This window comes from Pangasianodon hypophthalmus, chromosome 11, assembly GCF_027358585.1.
Source record: "Pangasianodon hypophthalmus isolate fPanHyp1 chromosome 11, fPanHyp1.pri, whole genome shotgun sequence".
NCBI classification, from domain to species: domain Eukaryota; kingdom Metazoa; phylum Chordata; class Actinopteri; order Siluriformes; family Pangasiidae; genus Pangasianodon; species Pangasianodon hypophthalmus.
In genome coordinates, this window is record NC_069720.1 from 21662695 (window position 1) to 21685832 (window position 23138).

The 23138-nt window shown below is 38.8% G+C and overlaps 1 protein-coding gene across 5 annotated transcripts; it reads right to left on the reverse strand.

The window, feature by feature from the left end:
- Positions 1-552: 552 nt before the first annotated feature.
- On the reverse strand, positions 553-17672 carry spoplb (speckle type BTB/POZ protein like b). Of its 5 annotated transcripts, none has more exons than XM_034308762.2 (13): positions 17579-17595; positions 14761-14880; positions 6544-6672; positions 6187-6303; positions 4642-4763; positions 4340-4491; positions 4114-4241; positions 3669-3846; positions 3534-3589; positions 2889-3011; positions 2643-2785; positions 2056-2109; positions 553-1135 (listed from the first exon to the last, which is right to left on the reverse strand). In XM_034308762.2, exons 3-13 carry the CDS (start codon positions 6571-6573, stop codon positions 991-993), a joined length of 1248 nt encoding a protein of 415 aa, XP_034164653.1. In that variant the 5' UTR covers positions 6574-6672; positions 14761-14880; positions 17579-17595; the 3' UTR covers positions 553-990. The 5 variants fall into 5 exon arrangements, with proteins under 5 accessions (XP_034164653.1, XP_026773346.1, XP_026773353.1 ...); XM_026917545.3 differs by having other exon boundaries at positions 17411-17588; XM_034308763.2 differs by lacking the exon at positions 14761-14880 and adding an exon at positions 1412-1493 and having other exon boundaries at positions 996-1135; positions 17411-17588.
- Positions 17673-23138: the final 5466 nt, after the last annotated feature.

Below are 23138 nucleotides of genomic sequence, written 5' to 3' on the forward strand. Positions count from 1 at the left end.
GCCTAATCAGGATAAAACAGTTACTGAGAATAAATGAATGCATTCTACTATAAATAGTGGGACTGTTCTGGTATTTAAAATCCAAAAATAAGCAAAACTACTTGTGCTTTTTGTGTTTTAATTTCAAAGCAATAAATCAAAGTTCTTTTAAACCACAATACATTTTGTCAAACACAAAGAACTCTGCAATTTCATAGAGTAAGCAAAGCTGCTAATCATAGAAAATAAACTCCATACAACTAAAGTCAAAAATAAGTCTGTGTGAAAAGGAAAAAAAATGTTTTGTAAACAATATGATAAACAAATCTTCATATTTACCCAATAGTTAAGGAGGTGCAAAATATCAACATGTTCAGTTCTGCTTTCATGTAATACTCATAATTACATACTCAGAAAGAATGCATCACATTTCACCAAGTATTCTAATGCAGAATCTCAGTTAATACTTGTGCCCATATTTACTGATGTTAAACACACTAGTAAACATTTCTGAAAACAACATGGGCAAAATCATTTTTAAAAAGTGTCAGAGAAATGATTTCGCACTTGACGTGTGGATCCGTTTTTGAGAGTTCACACACTATCCTTTTTTTTTTTTCCTTTTGTCCTCCAAAATGTCAATATCACAGGCAGGGCTTTAACATTCTGGATGCCAGTTAATGTGCCCCTGTTGACAACACTTCACAGACAAGAGACCTAAACATCACCTTAAAACTACGGTGTTACGGAAGTTAGTGCAATCTGGACAGGCCTGGAAGGGGAGGGCATGTCCTTTAAGGCCATTTATCAAATGACACATCACTGAGCAGAGAGAAGCCAGCTCGGAGGCGGCCATTTTAAAGCTGGTTCCTTCTTCTTCTGCAGCGAGCAAAGAGCACTGTAAGCTAGTGCAGTCCTCCAGCTGGGCTTTAGTAAAGGAGAAGGGAGTGACAGGGCACGAGGGAATCAGGGCTGGCTGCTGCATCTTTCTAAAGTGTGTGATGGCAAAGGTCAAGACTGCTTAAGCCGTTTCCTGGGCAGGCCGAAAGGAGGGCACTGGGCTGATGCGAGGGCACGAAAGGCTTCAGCCACTAGGTGAGGATGGGACTGGATCATGGCCTTCCAGCCTGCAGTCTCCATTATGTCTGCTGCATGACTGAAGGACCGAGAAAAAAATGGAGTAAGTGACTACAGTAAAGAGTACTAACTAAAGCTGGGTGATAGAAATATTACTGCAGTAACTGTTTTTTTGTAAAATGTGTCAGTAAACATTTTTAGGATTAGAACGGTTTACAGAATTTATTCTTCAAATTTGCTCCCAAAAAAAAATAAATAAAATAAATAAATAAATAAAAAAAACAATTTACTTTCACACTCAAATATAAAACACAATTTGCAAGCTTCTTCAGTATAAACATGGCTTAAAACCTACAAAAAGTCCACAGGCAGGTCACATCATCCCCATAACCATCTTGGGATGCCGTGCCCGCTTATTATTGCTACAAACACCATGCCTGAGCAGAGAAGAAGCAGCCGAAGAGAAAGTACATGGCTAAGTATTTACATTTCATCAGAGTTTAGTCATCAAGTTAAATTAAAACCATTGTAGTCTAAACAATTTACTTCTACATTCTGTAATAATGTCTATAAATAAATAAATACTTTTATAATAGTCTTCGTCTTGTGTTTCTTTTCGTTCTCATATGCAATCACTTAGTGAGGAATTTATTTAAGATATCTGCAGTCTTGGCTAATTTATTTGTATCTTCCAACAATCACTAGATTCATTATTGTGCTGCTGTTAGTTTTATTTGTAGGATAAATAAATGTAAGTAAATTGTATATACTTGCATAATATTAGCCCATTGCACAAGCTGTTTAAAATTATGCCTCCAGTTCTGTATCTCTTTCCAAAATTAGCCGTATAATCCGTCAAAGATTAGCACAGATTATGTTACACATCGCCAGCATCCAATCACGTCATCCCTAGTTCATTCAGCAGCAATTTTATTATCTCCCAGCTTTAATACTGAAATTTGATATCAGAATATGGCAGCAGAACACGTGCGTACGTACTTGCTATTCCAGTTCTTCCCATCTTTACAGCCCAGTTGTCTGAGAACACTGCATCTGGAGTGGAAACAGGTAGCGTTACAAAAATATTTGCACTACTTACGGCAGTGGCATGTAACAACCACAAACATGTTAACAAGCTTTACTCCCCTGACAACTTTAGAGATAAAAAAAACATACTACACACATTCACTCAGGGAGAAAAAAACAACACTAAACTGTACTTTTCGATGTCACTGGGGTGGTACCCTTATCTTTGACAGCTTTAATATGTATCTAAAAATATGGATATAATTTTCCTTTCAAAACAATTGAAGGTCCACGATTGGACCGTAATTACTTTTAAGTATAAAAGGTACGCTACTGTATATGCACCTTTATAGGATATTAAAAAGTGCACATTAAAAGGTACAAAAGGCGTACTATCTGACTTAGTACCCTTTTTATGAGTGTGTACGCCTATAAATTTCCTAGTGTGTATGCCACATGTACATCTATGTGTGCAATGGTGGATCAGAGGAAATCCCAAAAAAAAAAAGAAAAAAGAAAAAAGGAAAAAGAAAAAAAAAAAAAAACAAGAGCAGGCTTGCCTGTTTATGAAGTCTATGGCTTGTGCTTTAAGCTGTTCCGCACTGTGCAAGTCTGCTAGAATGAGGATGTCTGCCACGTTCTCAACAGATAGACTGTTACACAAAGCCTCCTCACACATCACCTTCAATCTTTCCAAAGCATACTGCAGAAACAGAGAGAATTGCAGATAACATACCAAGCAACGACTCATGCAATTTCCAAGATCTTATCAATTAGTAAGTCTTTTACAGTCACTACTGCCTCACCTTGTCTGCTGCAGCTAACAGATGATCAGCCATTTTCTCCAGGTTTGGAGCTTTGTCTGTGTATATAAATACCATCATCTCTCTAAACACGTCTGGTTCGACATCACTGATGTCCACGCGGTTCTGTGGGAGAGGGAAAAAACTGTAAATATCTTCAGGAAATCATGACAGATCTGTTCTGTAATCAACTTGCAACATAATGCTAAAAGAGCATCTGAAAGAGCGCAACACACTGCCATGCCACTACCACATGAATTGTAACATGAATGCTACGCTGAAAATAGTCTGAGATGGGAAACGTGATGCACAAATTGTGCAACTATAGAATATATTATATATAACAGTAAATCTGTTCTAATGTTATTTTCAGACAACACTGGACGGTGATACACCTTTGTTTTCCTGGGACCCTATGCTCTACTTTCTGCAATGTGCACAGCAGAAAGTCGTGCCTGGGCTGCGCATCCATTAACAGATACGGCATTGGAAAGCGCAGGAGTGAATTTTATGCAAATTATGTTAAAGCAGGTATTTTTCTAAACATATGAGAGAAATGACCTCTTTCTCTCAATAATCTATTGATCTGACAGAAATTAACCACGATAACAGAGAACTGCAATCCTTAAGAAACTTTTTCCCCCTTACCTTTTTACTCTCCTCCATTTTGTGTTCAAACATGGCATTGAATACCGGCGACCTCGCTGCAAACCAAAGTAGAAAAATGTTAGCAGTTCAAAACCGACACTAACAAAATAATTACATTTGTGTCATCAGCCACACCTGCCAGGATGGATTTGTGTGCTTTAAACTCCTGTCCTCCCACAAACAGGCTGCAGTCAGTGAACCTGGAGCCCTCCCATAGGCTGCCCAGGTCGTCAGCCAGCTGACACTCAGGCACCTTCAGCATGTTCATGTTGGACTGACCAGAGATGTTCACCGAGTCCTGCACCACACTCACCTACGAGCAACAATGAAACACGCAAAAACCCTCATCAGTCATTAGAGAACAGCAGGACATGCACTGTAAATCCTGTTCTAGCTTTAATCAGAGTTTTGCTGCTGCACTGTTACTTATTACTGACCCGGTACCATCAGCAGCAGTTGCCATGGTTTCATTATTACTACGAAATTAGAAAGGACAAATAGTCGCACTGGGCTGCAATCCCATTACCTGTAGTTGCGATGTACCTGTTCTATACATATTTTCACACACAAATCACAATACCTCACAGAAAAGTGTAAGCTTGTCATCTGGCAGAAGTCCATTTGCTTCGTCAAGTAAGAAGTCACGCCTAATAAACTTTTTGAAGCCCCAATCCTTTCCCTGGACAAATCGATATGCTCTTTGACTTTCTAAAGAACAATAAATCAAACAAGATTAGTTAGTAACCACACATACACTACAGACAATAACAGATTTTCTTTTTTTTTTTTTTCCTGAGAGGGCTCACCCATGGCTTTAGTTTCTTCTCTTTTGGCATTCAGCAGGGAGAACTTGAACTTTGCTCGCACTTCACTTTTTGGACAGTTTACTAGCAGTAAGTAGAGGGATAAATAATCTTTACTCTCATCATCTAGCCCTTTCGGATTCACTCTTAAACACCTACAGAAAGAAATTTGGAAATTAGTGTAAGGACAAGACATGTCATCTGACTTGGTATTCGCTCCATACTGCATGGCTGTAAATTAATATTAGGGAAATTAATTAAGGGGAAATGAATTTAACAATGGCTTGATAGAAAGTTAACCTCACCACTTCATTTTGTCGTTGGGACCAGAAGAGAAGGTGGAACTTTTCAGCACCTCTCCCATCTCCTCTCGGCAGAAACTGAAGTTGTTTATCGTCCACATATAGGAGAACTTCACTACTTTGACCTGCCAGGTAAGATATTTTGTGTATTAATAATTAAATATATGTGATACACAGTTCTTCTAAACAGGAAATGGTTAAAAATAAAATCAGTTGCTACAGTTCGAAATACTGTAGGAAGCATGCAGATCTGGTCACAAGTCAATCATCAGGAATTCCTGGTCTTTCAAGGTTGAGTAATATTTCAGAGTCAAAGCATGCCTTCGTATCTGTGTTATGACACAGAGAGGTGGTTTATGGGTAAGCATAACACTCAGAGGTTAAGATTTTTAATGTGTGATATCCATACTTGTCTTTGACACTGTGGAAAATATGTGAAAAACCCAAACTATCTGCTATACCTGCCTTTAATACCTAATAGCACGGTATCACAATACAACATGAAACTTCTCTTGGCTGTCTGAACAGCTGAGTCACTGCCTGTCTTCAGGTGATGAGTAAGGACCTACCTTTTCACCAAGCACTTGAATTAGCACTTTCTTTTTCCATTATTAAAACAATCCTTGTCTTGTTTCCTTTTCGTGCTGTACTAACCTCCCTGACTAGGTTTTTAGACTGGTGTTTTTCACAGTCCAGGACCGAGTGAACTAGCATGAGGATGTGTTTCTGATTTTTAGGTTAAGGGTGTGTGCTGTAAACATAAATGTATCAGTGATTCTGAACCCTAAAAACAAGTAATAGTAATCCTCAGCATGATCACATCCGGTACTTTCTTCTTCTCTCATTTTTTTCTGCAGTAAAACCCAAGATATTTATTCAGTTTTTCATTTACTGCACCCTAGTAGACACACTCACGTTCGAGTGTAATCGTAGGCTCCTACACTATATGGCCTAAAGTTTGTGGACACCTGACCACCACACCCATACGCGTTTGCTGAACACCCCATTCCAGATTTAGTTCCCCGTTGCTGTTAATAATCTCCACTCTGCTGGGAAGGCTTTCCACTAGAGTTTAGAGTGTGGATGTGGGGATTTGTGTTCATTCAGCTACAAGAGCATTAGTGAGATCAGGCACTGATGTTGGTGAGGAGGTCTGGGGTTCAGTCGGTGTTCCAGTTCATCCCAAAGGTGTTCAGTGGGGTTGAGGTCAGGGCTCTGTGCAGGACACTCGAGTTCTTCCACTCCAACCTTAACACACACACCATGTCTTCATGGAGCGCACTGTGCACAGAGGCACTGTCATGTTGGAACAGGTTTGGGCCTCTTATTTCCAGTGAAGGAAAATCATCATTCTACAGCATACATAGACATTCGATACAGTTGTGTGCTTCCAACTTTGTGGTAACATTTTGGGAAGAATCACATGGGGCTGATGGTCAGGTGTCCACATACTTTTGGCTATATACTGTATGCGACCACCTATGTACCCATATTCGCAAATATGTGGATGCAGACATACAAACCAGAGGTCTCTCTTTTTTCTCTCACCTGTGTGTAACACCAGCTCTCTGCCACAGGTCCTGATGTCATCTCCCCTGGAGGAGGGGGGGTTGGGACCCGTGACATGGCCAGCTTTATCCTCTCACGTCCCTTATGAAGGTTGACCTACACACATGAGAAACTGTTATGCTGCAACAGCCAGAAAAAAAACACATCAATAGATCAAGTCTGCAACATCAAGGAATATGAGAACTAATCCCATCTGTAAGAATGGCATTAACCTTATTATTATCATCATCAAGATGTGTAAAGTTTCTTAGCTGGAATTGAGATTAAATATTAACAGGGCAGACAGTGTAAATTACTGTGACTTGCTGGTGGTTATTTATTGTATTTATGCCTTACCTTGTGTTCAGAGAGGGACAGGTTGCTCATGCCATCCCTAAGAGCATGCTATTAAAACACAGGACTCCACACACTGCTCTGATACAGCTTCAACAGTGCATGCTGACTTCAGGCTCCTCATAGCCCATCCTACGCACAGGAAAAATATTATTTATTTATTTATTTTTACCCACAGCCTCTGTGAGGGAGTTCCTTTCTGTGTAATACAATTATAATCATCACCACATGAAAACAAACATGGGCATTATTACTTTTATTTAATGAAAATCAACACCAACTGGCCACGCTTGGAAAAGCAATCACTGCATAAACAACTCGACTCAAAGAATGATCCAGAATAGGCAACTCCAGAATTATTGGCACCCTTCAAGAGATGACTAAAAATAAATGACTATAAAATAAACATGATACACTAGGCTGGTGTGATGTAACGATTTCATTGTCTATACACGATATTACACTGCCATGATATCCAGTGAAGTTTACTCCAATTATATTATATTATATAACCAGACCTGCCAATCTTAACAGAATTTGCATAGGAGCTCAGCAAATTATCAGTGGAGTACGCTAGTACGAGTTATCACTCAAAAATAAGCCAAAAGAGCTGTCCGTTTCTCCCCAATAAAACAGATGAGCCGATCGACATGTGAATCTGCAATGATTTGCGCAGGTATGTGAACTCTCCAATATTAACTGACACCTCCTGGAAGCCCCGCCCCCTTCCCCCAAGCTCATGCTGTGGACTGGACGCACGCGGGTACCCTCGCTTTCTGTCGTGGTAAATGGAGAACGTTGAGTTCATTATACACTGAGATAAAATAAAATCTATTAATCAACTTAGCTAACATTAGACAAGTATAAAGTTAACATCAGTTAACTATATTTAAATGGAAAAAACCTACACTTCCAGTTTTTGGCTGAATAAATATGCTTGTTTTTTTTTTTTGTTTTTTTTTAAACCGGTGCTCTCTAGACACCTTCAAAAACTGAGAGCAGAACAGAGAAAATGTCAGCGATGTGGACATTAGACACCCGATCTGCAAAAGGATCCTAGAGAAAATGTACTGCTATGGGTTTTTTTGGTTTTTTTTTTTTAAACTGTTTACTGTGCAGTAATGCAGAATCACCTAAAAATCCACTATGCAGCTGAATCTTCCCTGACTGCAGTCGGCAAACAGTTCCTGATGCACAGCTACTAATATTACTCCCTCTCATACTTTCCTTAAACCTGAAATGGTGGAAATGCTCATTGTCCTGTCTTTTTTTTTCAGTTCTGGAAGATTAAATACTTAATTGCGGGTTTTTATAATGAAAAACTGTGAGCAGAGAAAAATCAATCTCACACAAGCCGAAGACACACAGTGATTCATATTTTCAACCAGTCAACCAACTGAACAAAACATTCTCATAAGCTTATATTTTAAAATACTAGTATTATCTCTAAAAACATATGCGGCAAAATCACTTACACCCATACATAATATTTTAAGCGAACGTGAAAACATTCCTTGAGTTATAGATAAGTTTCCTTTGTCCAAATACAAGGTCGCAAACATGATACCATGGAGAAAACCTAAAAGCTTGAGCAGAAAAAATGGTTTAACTATAAAATTCAGGTAAAAGATACATAAATTACATACACAGTTAAAAATACCAGTAAACATAATCAGGGAAATAATAAAAATATTACAAATGTCTATGACAGTTGAAATTTTTCCAAGAAGATGATGTATTAGTGTACTCATACACACTGCAACTCCACACACTCAGAGGAGGATCCTGGGGTTGTCAAGTTTCAAAATCAGCTATTAGATATCACATTCATAAGAAAGAAAACCTACAAAATATTCAGTGCATGAACTTGTAGCCTAATAAGACTATAGACAATGGCAAGTCTGGTTAAAAAAAAGGAAAAAAAACTAATACCAAAGGGGAAAAAAATTAACACCCCACGTACCACCGGATAGCCGCTGTAATAAGGAGGTGGATTACTGACTGCTTGGGGCTGTTTTGTGGTTAGTGGTTTAGGGTCTTTTGAGAAGATCGATTACATCATGAATAGGCATGAGACGATACACTAAAGCCACAATACGAGACATAGCAGGCTTCACGAGATGATACTGACACATAAAATATTACATTTTAATGTATTTATTTTGTAATGACAACAAATCACTGCAATATCAATATCAATATCAATTAAAAGTAGTAGTTTTTATTTAAGGTGTCATTTTCCCCTATTATTAAGATATATTTCATGGCTTTATTATTAATATGGAGAGCTTGTTTCTCAGTCTGTTGTGAATTAAATGATTAAGCTCAATAACAAATTAGTGTCACCACCGCTCCTACTACTGTCTGACATCCACCTGAAATGCATCAGCGTGTCATACTTCCCAATTTAACTGTACAGGAAAACAATAGTGATTTTATTTTATTTTGTATATATCCTCATCTCACTGAAATCAGTTTGTGGTTATGCCACTGCCAGCACAACACACACCGTGCTTCTGAAACGTGAGTGTGACTTCCATCATGCGCAGTACACAGGTGTTGAATTTAACCTGCGTTTCAGAGAGAAACTGGAGTGCATGTATAAACGGTGGTTTACGGTAACTGCCCTTCAGATGGCTACGCTACGGATGTGCTGTGAATTCTGGACAGTGTGGAAAAGTTGAGCATTAGTGTACTACAGGTTGTTTCGCTATAATTTTTTCCCCCAAGTTCATAAGGGCAAAAACCTTGTTTTTGACACATGTGCCATAATGCTTTCTTCTGATTAGTTTTAGGGCAGTTCGGTTCCCTGTGGCAAACTTCGTGCTCCGTATGCTACTAGCTCTGGTGCTGCTGCCAGTGTGTAAGAAGAGGTAGAGCTCATGGTGAATATTAAACAGAGGCAAAATTCGTCTTTTGTATTTTGTATGTATTGTCATATTCGAGACAGTGAAATTCTGTCTCATGCCTAATCATGAATTATGCTAAAGACCAAGACATTTTAGCCCAAAGCATACTTGCCTCTTGCATGAGCTTAAGCCATAGATAAATCTTTCACAAAGATAATGGTCCTAGACACCCCTCGAAGTAACCATCTCAGCTGGATTTGGACTCTACTGAAAAATCTGTGTTCTGAATTAAACAGAGTAGTCCACATGTGTAACCCTTAGCATATAAAGAAATGCGAAATGCTCAGAGGTGGTCCAACATTCCTCAACATGTCTCTTCAACCTTGTTAACACATTACAAAGGCTCAGTGCTATTAATCTCTCCATGAATTGCACCACCAAATATTAATTGTGTGTGCGCCATACTCTCAAATGAAGAACTGGACTATGTAAATTACGCGTGATAAAACTGCATTCAGATAAAACCATACATTGTCACCATATGTTTAAGCCCGAAAGATCACTCCTTGCGTGCATCGTTAATTTTTGCTCATTTTCATGAAGGGTGCCAATAATTCTGGAGCTGACTGTAATTAGAATCCAATGATTGAATATGGACAGGCTTCATAACAGCCAGGCCTGTGCAAATTTTTGGCTTATTCAAACACACCATATTTAAAATTAAAAAAAAAAAAATGAGAGAGAGAGAATTTTTTTTAAAGAATCTTGAAAGAGGTACAAAAGCATTTCCAAGCCTCAAACTTCACTAAAGCACATTAAGAGCCATAATCTCCAAATGGAGAACACTTGGAACAGTAGTGAATCTTCCAGCCTGCCAAAATGTCTCGAAGGGTACAGCTCAATTATCCAGGAAATTACAACGCATCCTAAGAAAACATGCAAAGAATGCTTGGCTTTTCTTGCCTCTGCTAGGTTTTAGTGTTCAGGATTCCACAATCAGAAAGAGATTTGGCAACAGTGAGATTCAGGGAAGAGCAGCAAGAGGAAAAAAAAACAAACAACAACAAAAAAAACACCACTACCAAGAATATAATAGACGCTTGTCTTTTTGGCTAAGACGAACCTGGATGATACCCAAGCCATGAGAATGTTCTGTGGTCAGATGAGTCTAAAGCAGATTTTTTGGATGCCATGAGTCTTATTATGTCTGGTGGAAAGCAAACACAGCATTCCTCAGTAAAAGCATCATACCACCAGACCTGCTGCTGTTACTGCGATGATAAAGACGCTTTGGCTAATTTGTGTAGTACATCAGCGTGACTAAAAACATGCAAAAATGTACATTTTGAAATGGTCAAACCGTGTTAGAATAAAAAAAACTTAACATTCTCCAAAGAAGTACTGTGCGGAACACAACTACAGTGATGTGAAAGACTGATAAGCAGATAGAGGAAGTGTTATTTCTATATTCAGGTTCCCTTTAGCTAATATTAGACTGTGTATAAACAGATCTGAAAACCTCTGATATGCTAGAACAGAGAAATGTATGCAAGCACAGTGATATGACTTCCAGTTAGGGATGGGCGACATAGACTTACAACTGTATCACGATATTTTCATGATATTTTTCGTGGTAACGATATAAACGACGATATGACAATAGTAACGTATAACACTATCTTTTGGGCCACAAGTCACATCAGCGTACAGTCTTGAGAGCCGCCTGATTCACATCTGATCATCTGTAGCCGAACCACTTCTGCATTACGGAGGATGCTGCCTTTTTGGGGATTAATTCTTGTTCCTCGTCTAGGGTTGAAACTCCGTCTTCCGCCATGCTTGTTCTCGCTCTACGCGTGAGATACCCACGCTGCGGAGCGTAAACACGTCATCAACTATATCGTCAATATCACGGGATGACAAACTCTTATCAAGGGGAGGAACTGTACCGGGGAGGAAGTGGAAGAGGAAGGGGAGGAACTGTACCGGACGATATGATATGGCACAGCCCTACTTCCGATATGAAAGCCTATTTGTTAAAAAGTGAACAGCATGCGAGGTTAAAAGAAATCACTTCTGATTTATCAAAGTAACGGAATGATTTCAACTCAGTCCGGTTTAATGCTGAGTGATTAGTCTTTTAAGATAAGTTACTTGTCACACTATATGAGATGATCGATATAATCTTCTATTCTATAACACACTGTGCAGTATCGTGTGTCCTCCATACACTGAAGCTCCTCTTGTGATAGATCTGTGATAAAAGAAAATGCTCTGCTTATGTTATCAATCAGCGTGATCTGGGCTTGTGTACAAAATGGGCTCGCATAAACAGAAAGCCCTCTGTGTAACAGTGATAACGATACTTCAAGAGAAAACACATTTTAAAAAGGTAAAAAAAAGAGAGTTTGGAGTGGAGTTTGGAGTCGTACATGGCTGAGTAAAAGAAAATGAAAATAAAGAGGACATTCTCCCTGCTGTCTTCTTTGAAATCGGACATGTTTCGGTATTGCCGTTACCATGTGTAGCTGTCTCAATAGTTTAGCGTAATCCTGTGCTGCCCTCCAATTGGTGGCTTTTAGACAAGCATCATAGGAACAGTCACACTCTAAAGGCCAATTCACACCAGATGCGTCGCGTGTAGCGTCACGTCAGAAGCCGCGAACCGTACGCTTCATAGAAACCCACTGAAATCTCAAAACCACACTTTCTATACCCTGTGAACATCATTTAAAATCACCATCTGCAAAGAAATCCTGATTGTGAAACCAGTAGTAGCAGAGCAAACTGTTTCTACACTATGACACTCATTTTACAGCTACATGGACAAACAAACAAACAAACAAACACCCCACAAATACACTCGTTCACTGTCCCACTGTCTCATGTCATGTTTGTAGGTGAACGGTTTTGTAATTACAGCTGGCAGACTGCTACAGACAAAACAGGCTTAGTAATGAAGGCTCGAGGGCAAACAGTATTTCTGCTGCAATCCATTGTACTGAGACCTCGGGGGCGGAAAAAAAAAAAATATAACACCCAACATGGAAAAGTGCAACGGAACAGTTATTCAACTCAGAATTCCCAGTCAGGAGTTTTCTGATAAACACACCTGACATCACGACAATATGACGGCTCACAGTCAATGATAATCAGACTTCCCTCTGCATCATGTTCTACTTGAGTTTACTTGATGTGTTGTGAAAAGGTGTTTGTAATTTTAGATTTGTAACTTAACTCTATTGACTCCAGCTACTAATACAATAAAACCACTGTAACAGATCGTTTTTATAAGCAAAGATAAACAAGACAGTTGACCTACTTTACACGTCGCCTGTCTTTGCTAGAAAGGGCTGGGTGACACTGCGCCGAAAACACCCTCGATCTTTACGAACGATTCTTGATTACGATTTTTTTTTTTGTTCTTACATAATGCAATTGAAAATTTATGAAATTTATTTAAAGTTTTTTTATTTATTACAATGGACTTTGGAAAAATAGTAACAGCACCATCTATAGCAAATAGTGCAAACAATGGTTCTTTTAAATAAAGAATATTTAAAGAAAAAGGATATTTAAAAAAAAAAACAAAAACAAAAAAAAACATTTGCACTATTTGCTATAGAACACTTAGTGAACTTCTTTCTGCCACCACAACTGAGAAGTCAACTTGCGGTGTTCTTCTCAAATCCGAGTTCCTTCCCCGTTTACAGAGCGCCGTCAAATCAACATGGCTGCACACAGCATCAGAAATAAACAAAGTAAAACTTCTTACCTTTAAATGAGTTATACTGTATATACAAGTATTAGCTTTGGATTAATCAACATACAGACATATTCGTTTGTTAAATCTAAAACACAGACTATACAGTTTGCTATCTGAGAAAGAAAATATATATCACTCATCTGAGTTAGCTGCCTAGCCTAGCTTGTCGCTAACAAAATATGAACATCGAGGTGTCAATTTTCCACTTTGTCTGTCGAACGTGTTGAGGTCGAAAATGGCATAATTCCAACCGACAAATGACCACTTAGGATGTAATGCAGCATTATATTAATATATACATAAACTTGTTCATCTGACTTTTCAACCCTGTACCAATTCCATATCTCTGAATTGATGTTTGAGCTACGAGCTCAGTCCTCATCGAAGCACTGCCTATTTATTAATGTTTTAATTAAAAATATAAATGTGCATATATAAAAACATGTCCAATCTCGATTAAAACATTTTGAAAATCGCAGTACAACATGCATTTAACTAAATTAATGGTGAAAATCGCCTGGCACTAGCTAATCACACAGAAATAATTTATGGGTATTTATTTTATACATTTATCAAGTTCAGAGACTAGCCATACAAACATAACCTTGCTGTAGAAATCCAAGTTTTTCCCCTTTTAGATCAGAACTCGAGAAAACTGACTTGGAAGTGTCCAATTTCTAAAAACAATGGATTGCAGCATTAGCATTGCAAGCTCTTGCTTGCTTCTTTTGGTTGGTTTAAACCCAGTCTTTTGTTTTCGCACCCTCTTCAGTTTAGCAAAAACTTGTAAGATGCTATGCACTTACTACAGTGGATTCAAATATACTATTCATGTACAGCAAAAAAAATATGCTTTTTAAGATCATCTCAATTCATGATCAAAAATATGATCTCACAACGTGTTATTTTTGCCTGCGACAACACTGTGTAAAACCAGGTTAACTGTTTAAGTCCCAGGCAGCAGAAGATATTATTCAAAGTTACCAACTTCTGTGACTTCGCTGATTAAGCATCAGTTATAAAGGGTTAATTCATAATATATCAGTCATCTTGTATGTACCACTGATTAGTACCACTCCTTAGATAGTCATGAAGCCTTCAAGCACATCTTTCTGCACAGGTTGGGGAGACTGACGCATCCGCTGGATTTAAAGGAAACTGTGTAGCCAGTAACGAGCCATCTGTATTACATATGACGGTTGTATATTATACCGTTCTAACAGGAAACAGCATCTGAGTTTGTTCAGCTCTGTAATTCAGTACAACTTAAAATACAAACTAAATACTTGATTTGCTGCACGTTACTAATATCAAAACCACCGGCAAGCCTTAGACATAAGTACCATCAGGCAGAAAGGATGGTTAAGAGTTAAACTATGATCATTAACAATGTAAAAATGCGACCAAATTACTTTCACATTATTCCACCTCTTAATGGTGCAAGACGTTTTCTCCAAGCAAAATCAAAATCCTTTTGCGTCTAATTAACTTTCGGTTAAAGCACTTGCAGATGATCAGGACGTCAATACGCCATAGCTTACGTATTACCAAAATGAAAAGGTGAAACTGCTGTGAAACACTGAAACTCTCAGAGCACACACTCACGGTATTTGTTGTGCTGAAATTAATTAGACGAGGCACCACGATGAGGACTTGCAGACCACAACACTTGGCAGATGAATGGAATTTTGGGAAAGGCCACAGCCAACAATATCCGAGTCGGCCCTGTAATGTAAATATAAAACTACTAAAACTACATCTTCTGAAGTGTCTTAGTCTTACATTAAGCATTTAAAAAAAAAAAAACCCAAACATTTGCCATTTTTAAATATTTCAAAATGTAGACAGACATAAGTAATGAGTACACATTAAACACTACACACATTTGGCTGAACTGTAGATGTTGAGTTACGTTTTTTATTTATTTATTTTTTATTCCAAAGCACTGAAATCTTTATTCTTGACACAGAAAGGTGAGAGAAAGCAACCCCTGAACACTCAACCCTGGTGATTCATTTGCCTAATTATATTATGCAGAACTGGAAGCTGCCTGAAACACAGCTGTAACTTTCTGGAAGCCTCAAAACAATTACTTTTCAACAATACTTTAAATAATCCATACTTATAAAACAAGTGATACGGAAAGATGGCTGTAAAGCACCAACGAATCAAGTGCTTTTGCACCCACGTTGTTATGCAAGTTGCAAACATCCACAAATACCTCAGTATGAAGATAACTGTTACAAACCAAATAGTTTCAGACATTTGACTGACATTTGTCTTGCTGTTCAAGCAAAACCAGACACATGAGAGACAGACTGGGAAAAACAACTTGATTTGGTGACGTTTTAGACTTTGTAGTGACTTTAATTAAAAAAAAAAAAAGGAGCCCAGAGACAAACTTAGTGACTTTTTCAGCAGCTGTTAATGACTGTCTTGAACTCGATGCGGCTCTCCAGCTCACATCACAGCTGCTGTTATATGATTTGAGACAGAAGGTTTGTTCGACTCACCATCAGTATGAAAAGCCTGACTATGTTGGAGTTACGACCAACGGCCAATCACTGATCAAAACTGTTTCCCAATGACCAATCACTGATCAAAACTGTTTCCCAACGACCAATCACTGATCAAAACTGTTTCCCAACGACCAATCACTGATCACCACTATTTCCCAAGGACCAATCACTGATCACCAGTTTCCCAATGATCAATCACTGATCACCGCTGTTCCCCAACGACCAATCACTGATCACCGCGATTCCCCAACGACCAATCACAGATCACCACGGTTTCCTAAAGACCAATCACTGTGATCACCACTATTTCCCAACGACCAATCACTGATCACCAGTCTCCCAATGACCAATCACTGATCAAAACTGTTTCCCAACGACCAATCACTGATCACCACTATTTCCCAACGGCCAATCACAGATCACCACTGTTTCCCAACGGCCAATCACAGATCACCGCTGTTTCCCAACGACCAATCACTGATCGCCGCTGTCTGTCCCACCCTCCCAGTTTTAAACTCTCTGTTTTGGAGATAGTAATAAAAGCGAGTAACCTTTTCCTTCGTGACTACTCAGTGTCACTGCTTTTAGTCTGCATTCCTGAGAGAAAGTTCAGTATTTTATAAATGTGAGCAGTTTAATTTGTGCCACGACCAAAGATAACTTCTTTCTATAAGAAGTAAATGCTAATCTATGATTTTCTATTCTGATAAAAACTCTATTCTACTCTAAGGGAAAACCTTTTTCCTTCATGTACCATAATTAATGATGTGTCACTGATCAATGATGAACAGATATCAATATGCAAATGAGTCCATGACGTCACCTGGCGACGTCTAGTGAGTGTTTTCAGGAGAGTTGTAAACAACTGAAACAAAGCACTGAGGGGTGACTGGCTAGATTACCAAATTCACAGCTAAAACAAAAGTTTGTGTTTGACTTTCCTGTAAACACAGGATAGGCTGTGAAGAAGACAAGGCTAAAAGAAAATGTTTTCTAACAAGTACTACTAAAAAGTTTTGCTTTCTCAGAGTCTGTGTATTAGTCCATGTCGTGCCATAGCAAATTATTAAACAAATTACAATAACAGAAAGAAAGAAAAAATCCCAATCACAGCAAGCTAAAGGTTGGATAACAGCATGCTAGTTAGGGCCAGCTCCACATTCAGCCCCTCTCCCTGAGTCTAGCCGAGATTAGCTTAGCAGCAAAGTCTGAACTTTATTGCAGCGCTAAAGGCAAATTAGCTGAAGTGCTAAATTCAATTAGCTCCATCCGAGTGAGTTTACGAAACTAAAACAAAAAACAATATAAACACAAGAACTGTACAGAATACCAGGTCGTTATTACACTCATAAGACAATAGTGTAGGTTTGCTATGTAGCTAATTAGTAAAGAAAACTGAGTCACAGAGACAGAGAGAGAAAGAGAGAGAGAGAGAGAGAGCGGGATAAAAAAAATAAAAAATAAAAAAAGCACCTAGCCAGCCTAGCTAGCTACCTCGGCCTACATTTCATTCACGGCCCAAAACAAGTGATCTATCGAAAACAAACGCGAACTATTCATTCCGATTTGCATTAAAAACAAAGCAATACCATCGAACAAACCAAAGCCATTCGTTTTTAATAAGCAAGAAAGCCATATAGCATCTTTTTTTAAAAAAAAAAAAAAAGAAAACGAGAATGCTTTCTGTCTTTGTGTCAGCGAACAGAGCGGCGTTAAGAGGAAAATGTGTTACAAACCTCTCAGTCAATCCTCACAAATGGTCACGCTAAACCTGTCATATACATCTATATGCATATATTTCAGCGCAAACAGGGGACTTTTGGTCCTTTTTCTGGAATAAGGAGTGCTTTTCTGCCTTTCAAAACAGCTCAGCGCGAGCACATAGCGGCGTCTGCAGTTCTTACCGGAGCATAGTGCGCATGCGCGTCAGGAGCAGTCCTCTCAGAACTTCCTCCTGTCCGTCCCATAACACACACTCACTCTAACCTAACTTTATTCAGCAGAGCACATCACCCATCCATCACCATGTCCTCACATCCAAACCATCCCAAACCAGTTTCCACCCAGTTTTTATTCTGAGAAAGTCAGGTTTTCGTGTCCTGCTTGCTTTTTGTTGTGTCTTTTTCAACTGAATCACAGGGAGGGCGTGGGAAGGGTTATTTATTTATTTATTTATTTATTTATTTTTATCAGCCGAATATGAGACTCAGTACTTGATACTGAGAAGAAGATTCAAATCTAAAAAGCATTCGCAAGGGTGAAAAAAAAGTGTATAACATATTACACACAAACGGGATCGCTTTTCATTATGGCACGCCAACGTGTCACACTGAAAAGAAAAACCTTCACTGCATTCAGGGGCGGATTTAGTCATTTGGGTGCCCTAGGCAAAATATAGGAATGATCATTTCAGTGCTTTTAACATCGATATTTAAATTTTCAACATACCTTATTTAGCATTAACTACTAAAAATACATATAATTTGCATTTTTCTGGGGGACCTCGGCTTCTGGGGGCCCAAGGCAGTAGCCCACCTGTGCATAGTGCTAAGCCCGCCCCTGACTGCACTGCTTTTTGCTTGATTTCTTCAGTGAAAACCAATCAGCAATGAGTGGCTTTTTAAGAAATAAATACTGTATGCGTGTCAGAATGAATGTAATCCACCTTGCCGCTGCATTGCATTTCACTGTGTGCTTTCACGACAGATCGAAAAGCGTTCACGCTGCTAGGGTGGACTTAGGGTGGTGCAGGCCCTTTGGCCCTATACATATACGTGACATGAATCTAGGGTTTGTATATGCCTCAGCTAGAAAAAAAACAAGGCTGCTATGACACAAAACAGTAGCTGCTAAAATAAACAAATAGAAGTTGACAGAGATGCCTCCGCCACCAGCAAGTTTAGTCCTTCTTGTTGCTGTGCCTCAAGTACTCTTCAGTGTACTTCAGACAGGAAGGAAGCTATTGAAGAAAAACTATGTCAGACATTTGACCTTGCAGTGACCAAGAGCATTCTTGAGACATCGTGCTAACGAGAATCTTGGATGGACTCACGGACAGATGGACAGATGGATGGACAGATGCACAGACAACCTGAAAACACAATGAAAACATAATGAAAAAGTAGTCACTCAGCAGAGAAAGGAGAGGCAGTGTCAACCCTTATGAACTAAAGCACAGAAACTGAATCACAGAATCAAATGAACACAAGAACAAATGATTTATCACAAGTGCGTGTGTGTGTGTGTGTGTGTGTGTGAGCGCGCCTGCATTAGAGACAAAGGGAAAAGAGATTGCCATTGCAAGCAAAAAAAAAAAAAGAAAAACAGACACGACTCTATAGTTAGTTCTCCTTTTGATGTCACATTCAAAACAATATATTGTGGTCTTACGATACAATAGTTTGGCGTGCTGTTCATGTGCTATTGACCAGAAATTCCTGAATGTCTGAATATGTAACAAACTTTACATCTGTAATAAGAGACAGGTGCCATCACTTTCTCAGAATCAAACCTATATGTAGCCCAAACAAGACACTCTACTATACATGGATTGTTATCAGACATCAATTTGGTCCAATGAACAAGGCAGAGGACACCCTGGACAGGAGGCCAGCCCATCACAGGGCAAAACTGCACACACACTCATATACCACGGACAACTTAGAGATGGCAGTCAGTCTACAACGCATGTCTTTGGACTGGGGGAGGAAACTGGAGTACCTGGAGGAAATCCCTGAAGCACAGGGAGAACACGCAGACTCCGAACCCTGGAGGTGCGAGGCAAACGTGCTAACCACTAATCCTCCATGCCCCCTGCTAGTCCAAATGAAATCCCTAAAATCAAATTTAGGCCTTTTAAAAGGTATGTCAGTTTCTTAGCAGGAAATTCTTTGATCAGGTCAGTAAAAACCACGTTTCCAAAGTTTTTTTTTCTTCTTTTTTGTGCTCCACTATCATATTTTCTTTTAAGCCCAAAGTCTTTTAAAATAAGAGTCATATAGTTGTTGGCCTGCACAAAACAGTTAATGTTACCTTTAAGCATAATTCAGACCATAATAAAAGGTTAAAAAGGTTTGTACCAGTTGGAATTTCTGCATTTCCCTCACACAAAGAAGAACCCAAAGGGGCAAAGAAGAATCCAAAGGACACCATTTTGAATTACATAGTTATTACATACATCACATAATAGAATCACATAAATGACATCATCTCTATAACAAAAAAACCTCTTCAGAAACATTGTTGAGTACCAAGTTTACCAAAATTCTTAATAATTTTGTTATTGTTAAATCCTCACCACCAAAGGAGTGTGTGTTGATGTGGATGGTAATTCTAGTACTTGACTTATTACTATTCTCACCATAGTTATCTGTGTCCTTAGAACAGGTATGTGGCCAATTGTTTCTGTCAGTGAGTAGAGGTGTGTAGTGCAGTGGTCATACGGTAACTAAATTAATAATAATAATTATTAATAATTATTAATAATAATAATTAATAAAATCACAAGTCATTTTGAAGTTGGACGAATAAACTCTGGAAATAACAGACGCACATATTCTGTCTTAAGAGTTATTATGCTCATGCATTTAGATAGTCAACACTATCTCTCCAGTTAGGCTAACGTGGAACATCTAGAGAAGAGCAGAAGTCGATCTGCTTGTGAACATACAGACAAATCTGTGGCAGGGTTCATAGGCAGGACTTGGTGCAGGATTGGTCAAATCTACAGCTGTATGATTTTTCGAGGTTGCTGCTGCCGGATGACAACATATCCAGCAGACTAGCCAGTGTGTTGATAGGCCCATTCTGTTCTGCATTTTATCAGTGTTATTGATAGGCCATCCTTTTAGACCAGGCATGCAGTCCTTAATGAACATATCACTGAAAGCAGACTACACATCTTGAAATTATGTGTTTGGCCCCTGGGAGCACCCCCAGCATACTGACATGTTTGCAAAGTGTCAGACACATTCTTATAAATATGCACGTGAATATGCACTTATAAATAGTGACACTTGGTATTAACTCCTTATCCTGTACCATGAGCAATGTTTCTCAGAGAGTCAGCTAGAAGTATTTCTGAAGAGTTTACCTAGAGCAGTATCAGAACATTGAGTTGCAACAGAAAGCAGGATCAGCATTTTGATTCTCATCCTCAATAAAGTACGGTATCAGCACTTGAAAGTCTGGAACATAAGGAAGTAGAACAGAAGGTTATGTATGGAACCATGGTTCTACAACTAATTCCTCAGGTTGAAGAGAATGACTAGAAGGTGAGCGTAATGTAGTAGGGACCCTTCATAGACTACTCACATAGGGTCATGGTCACAGTCATAAGCTGAAAACTTTGCTATTGGTACTCAGAAATGGAGAAAAGCAAATGGGAATACTCCATTAGTTCAGAAGAAAACCACTCTTTTGGTCCTTCACTTAATTGTAGAACCATGGTTAAAGACCATTTTATTCCCTGCATTTGCTCCCTACTGAAAAACTGTTGCTTGCATTGACAAGGGGGCATCTACATGCACAAACCTGAGAATAGAAAGTAGCTTAACATGTTGTGTATGAAGGAGTGGTCCAAGATTCCTCTGCAACTTTGTGTCTCCAACTTTATACATAACATAATGATTATACATAAGAGGAAGAAGCTCAGAGCTGTTATTCTCTTCAGGGATGGCTTCACCAAGTGTCGATTGTAAGTATTCATTTTAAAATCAATGTTTGGAAGAAAAAAAATGCAAAAAACTTAAAAAAGCCTTTTTTTGTGTGTTTGAAGAATTATTTGTATGCATTTACAGCATCCCCATATATTTAAGCTCAAAATATAACTCATTGCATGTGTTGTTCTTTTTATATATTATTATTGCTCAGATTCATGAAGGGTACAAATAATTCTGGAGGGCACTTTTATGTGGTTTTGTGAGATAGCAGATAAAGTCTACTTGAAATTGGTTACTTAACATGTTGAGGGAAGTACGTTTGAATAATGGTAATTGGTGGTCATAACTTGCATTAGTTGCTAGCTATGTTAATCTTGTAGCTCCAATGCAAAATTAAGCACACAAAATTTTGACACCCTGAATAAACACAGCTTGGGACTTAACCATATAAATACCTTTTATTATATTGTTGGAGTCAGATTGCACTAGCCTGGGCTAAATTTAGACTAATTTTGTTCAGGCTTTTTTTTTTTTATTTCATATCAAGAAAACTATATTATTTTTGGCATTACTTTTATCATCATATTAGTAATGATCTTCACCCAGCCTGTCTGCCTAAGATTTTTAATAAATGGTTTCTAAAGGCAGATATAATAGAGGACCGCAGAACTGAATGAGTGACCCAAGTAGAGCTGAATGGCCTAAAAATGATCTATTATTTCTTATTGAAGGCTGACTAACAGTTCTTTCATAATTATCCATTTCCATGACAAAATAATATGGATGTTTGGATAATATGGATATAAAATGAAGAGATTATCAACTGTATATTTTTGGAACTATATTACTTTATCACAGTTTGCTATACAAGACTTGCTATACCATTCTGTTGGTTATATTTGCCTTGTATGGGTTATCTGAGATTTTCTTGAGGGAGAAAGAGATAAAGAGAGAGAGACAGTTCTTGATTACGTTTACCCCTCTGGCTTTGAGTAACTCAGGGAGAAGAGTTTAATGTCAGATAGGAAAGTTATCTGGAGAGAGCTTCCTTCAGACTGACAGGTCAATGTCAACATTAACATGGAAATTTGAATCATTTTCATTGACAACCACCTGCTTAATATTGTGTAGGTCCTCCTTGTATCACCAAAACAGCTCTGACCAATCAAGTCATGGACTCCACAAGACCTCTGAAGGTGTGCTGTGGTAATTGGCACCAAGATGTTAGCAGCAGATCCTTTTAAGTCCTGTAAGTTGCGAGGTTGTGCCTCCATGGATTGGACTTGTTTGTTCAGCACATCCTACAAATGCTCAATCAGATTGAGATCTGGGGAATTTTGAGGCCAAGTCAACATCTTGAACTCTTACTAGAATGTGTCAAAGTAATATCCACATGAATGACAGGACCCAAGGTTTCCCAGCAGCATTGCACTTGCACTGCCTCTGCCAGCTTGCCTTCTTCCCATAGTGCACCCTGGTGCCATCTCTTCTCCAGGTAAGTGACGCACACACACCTGGCTTATATCCACATGATATAAAAGAAAACGTGGATTCATCAGACCAGGCCATCTTCTTCCACTGCTCCATGGTCCAGTTCTGATGCTCACATGCCCATTGTAGGCGCTTTTGGTGGCGGACAGGGGTCAGCATGGACACTCTGACCAGTCTGCGGCTACACAGCCCCATAAGCTGTGGTAAGCTGTGAGCAAGCTGTGGTGCACTGTGTGCACGGTGCACTCTTCCACCTTTCTATCTTAACCAGCATTAACTTTATCAGCAGTTTGTGCTACAGAAGCTTTTCTGT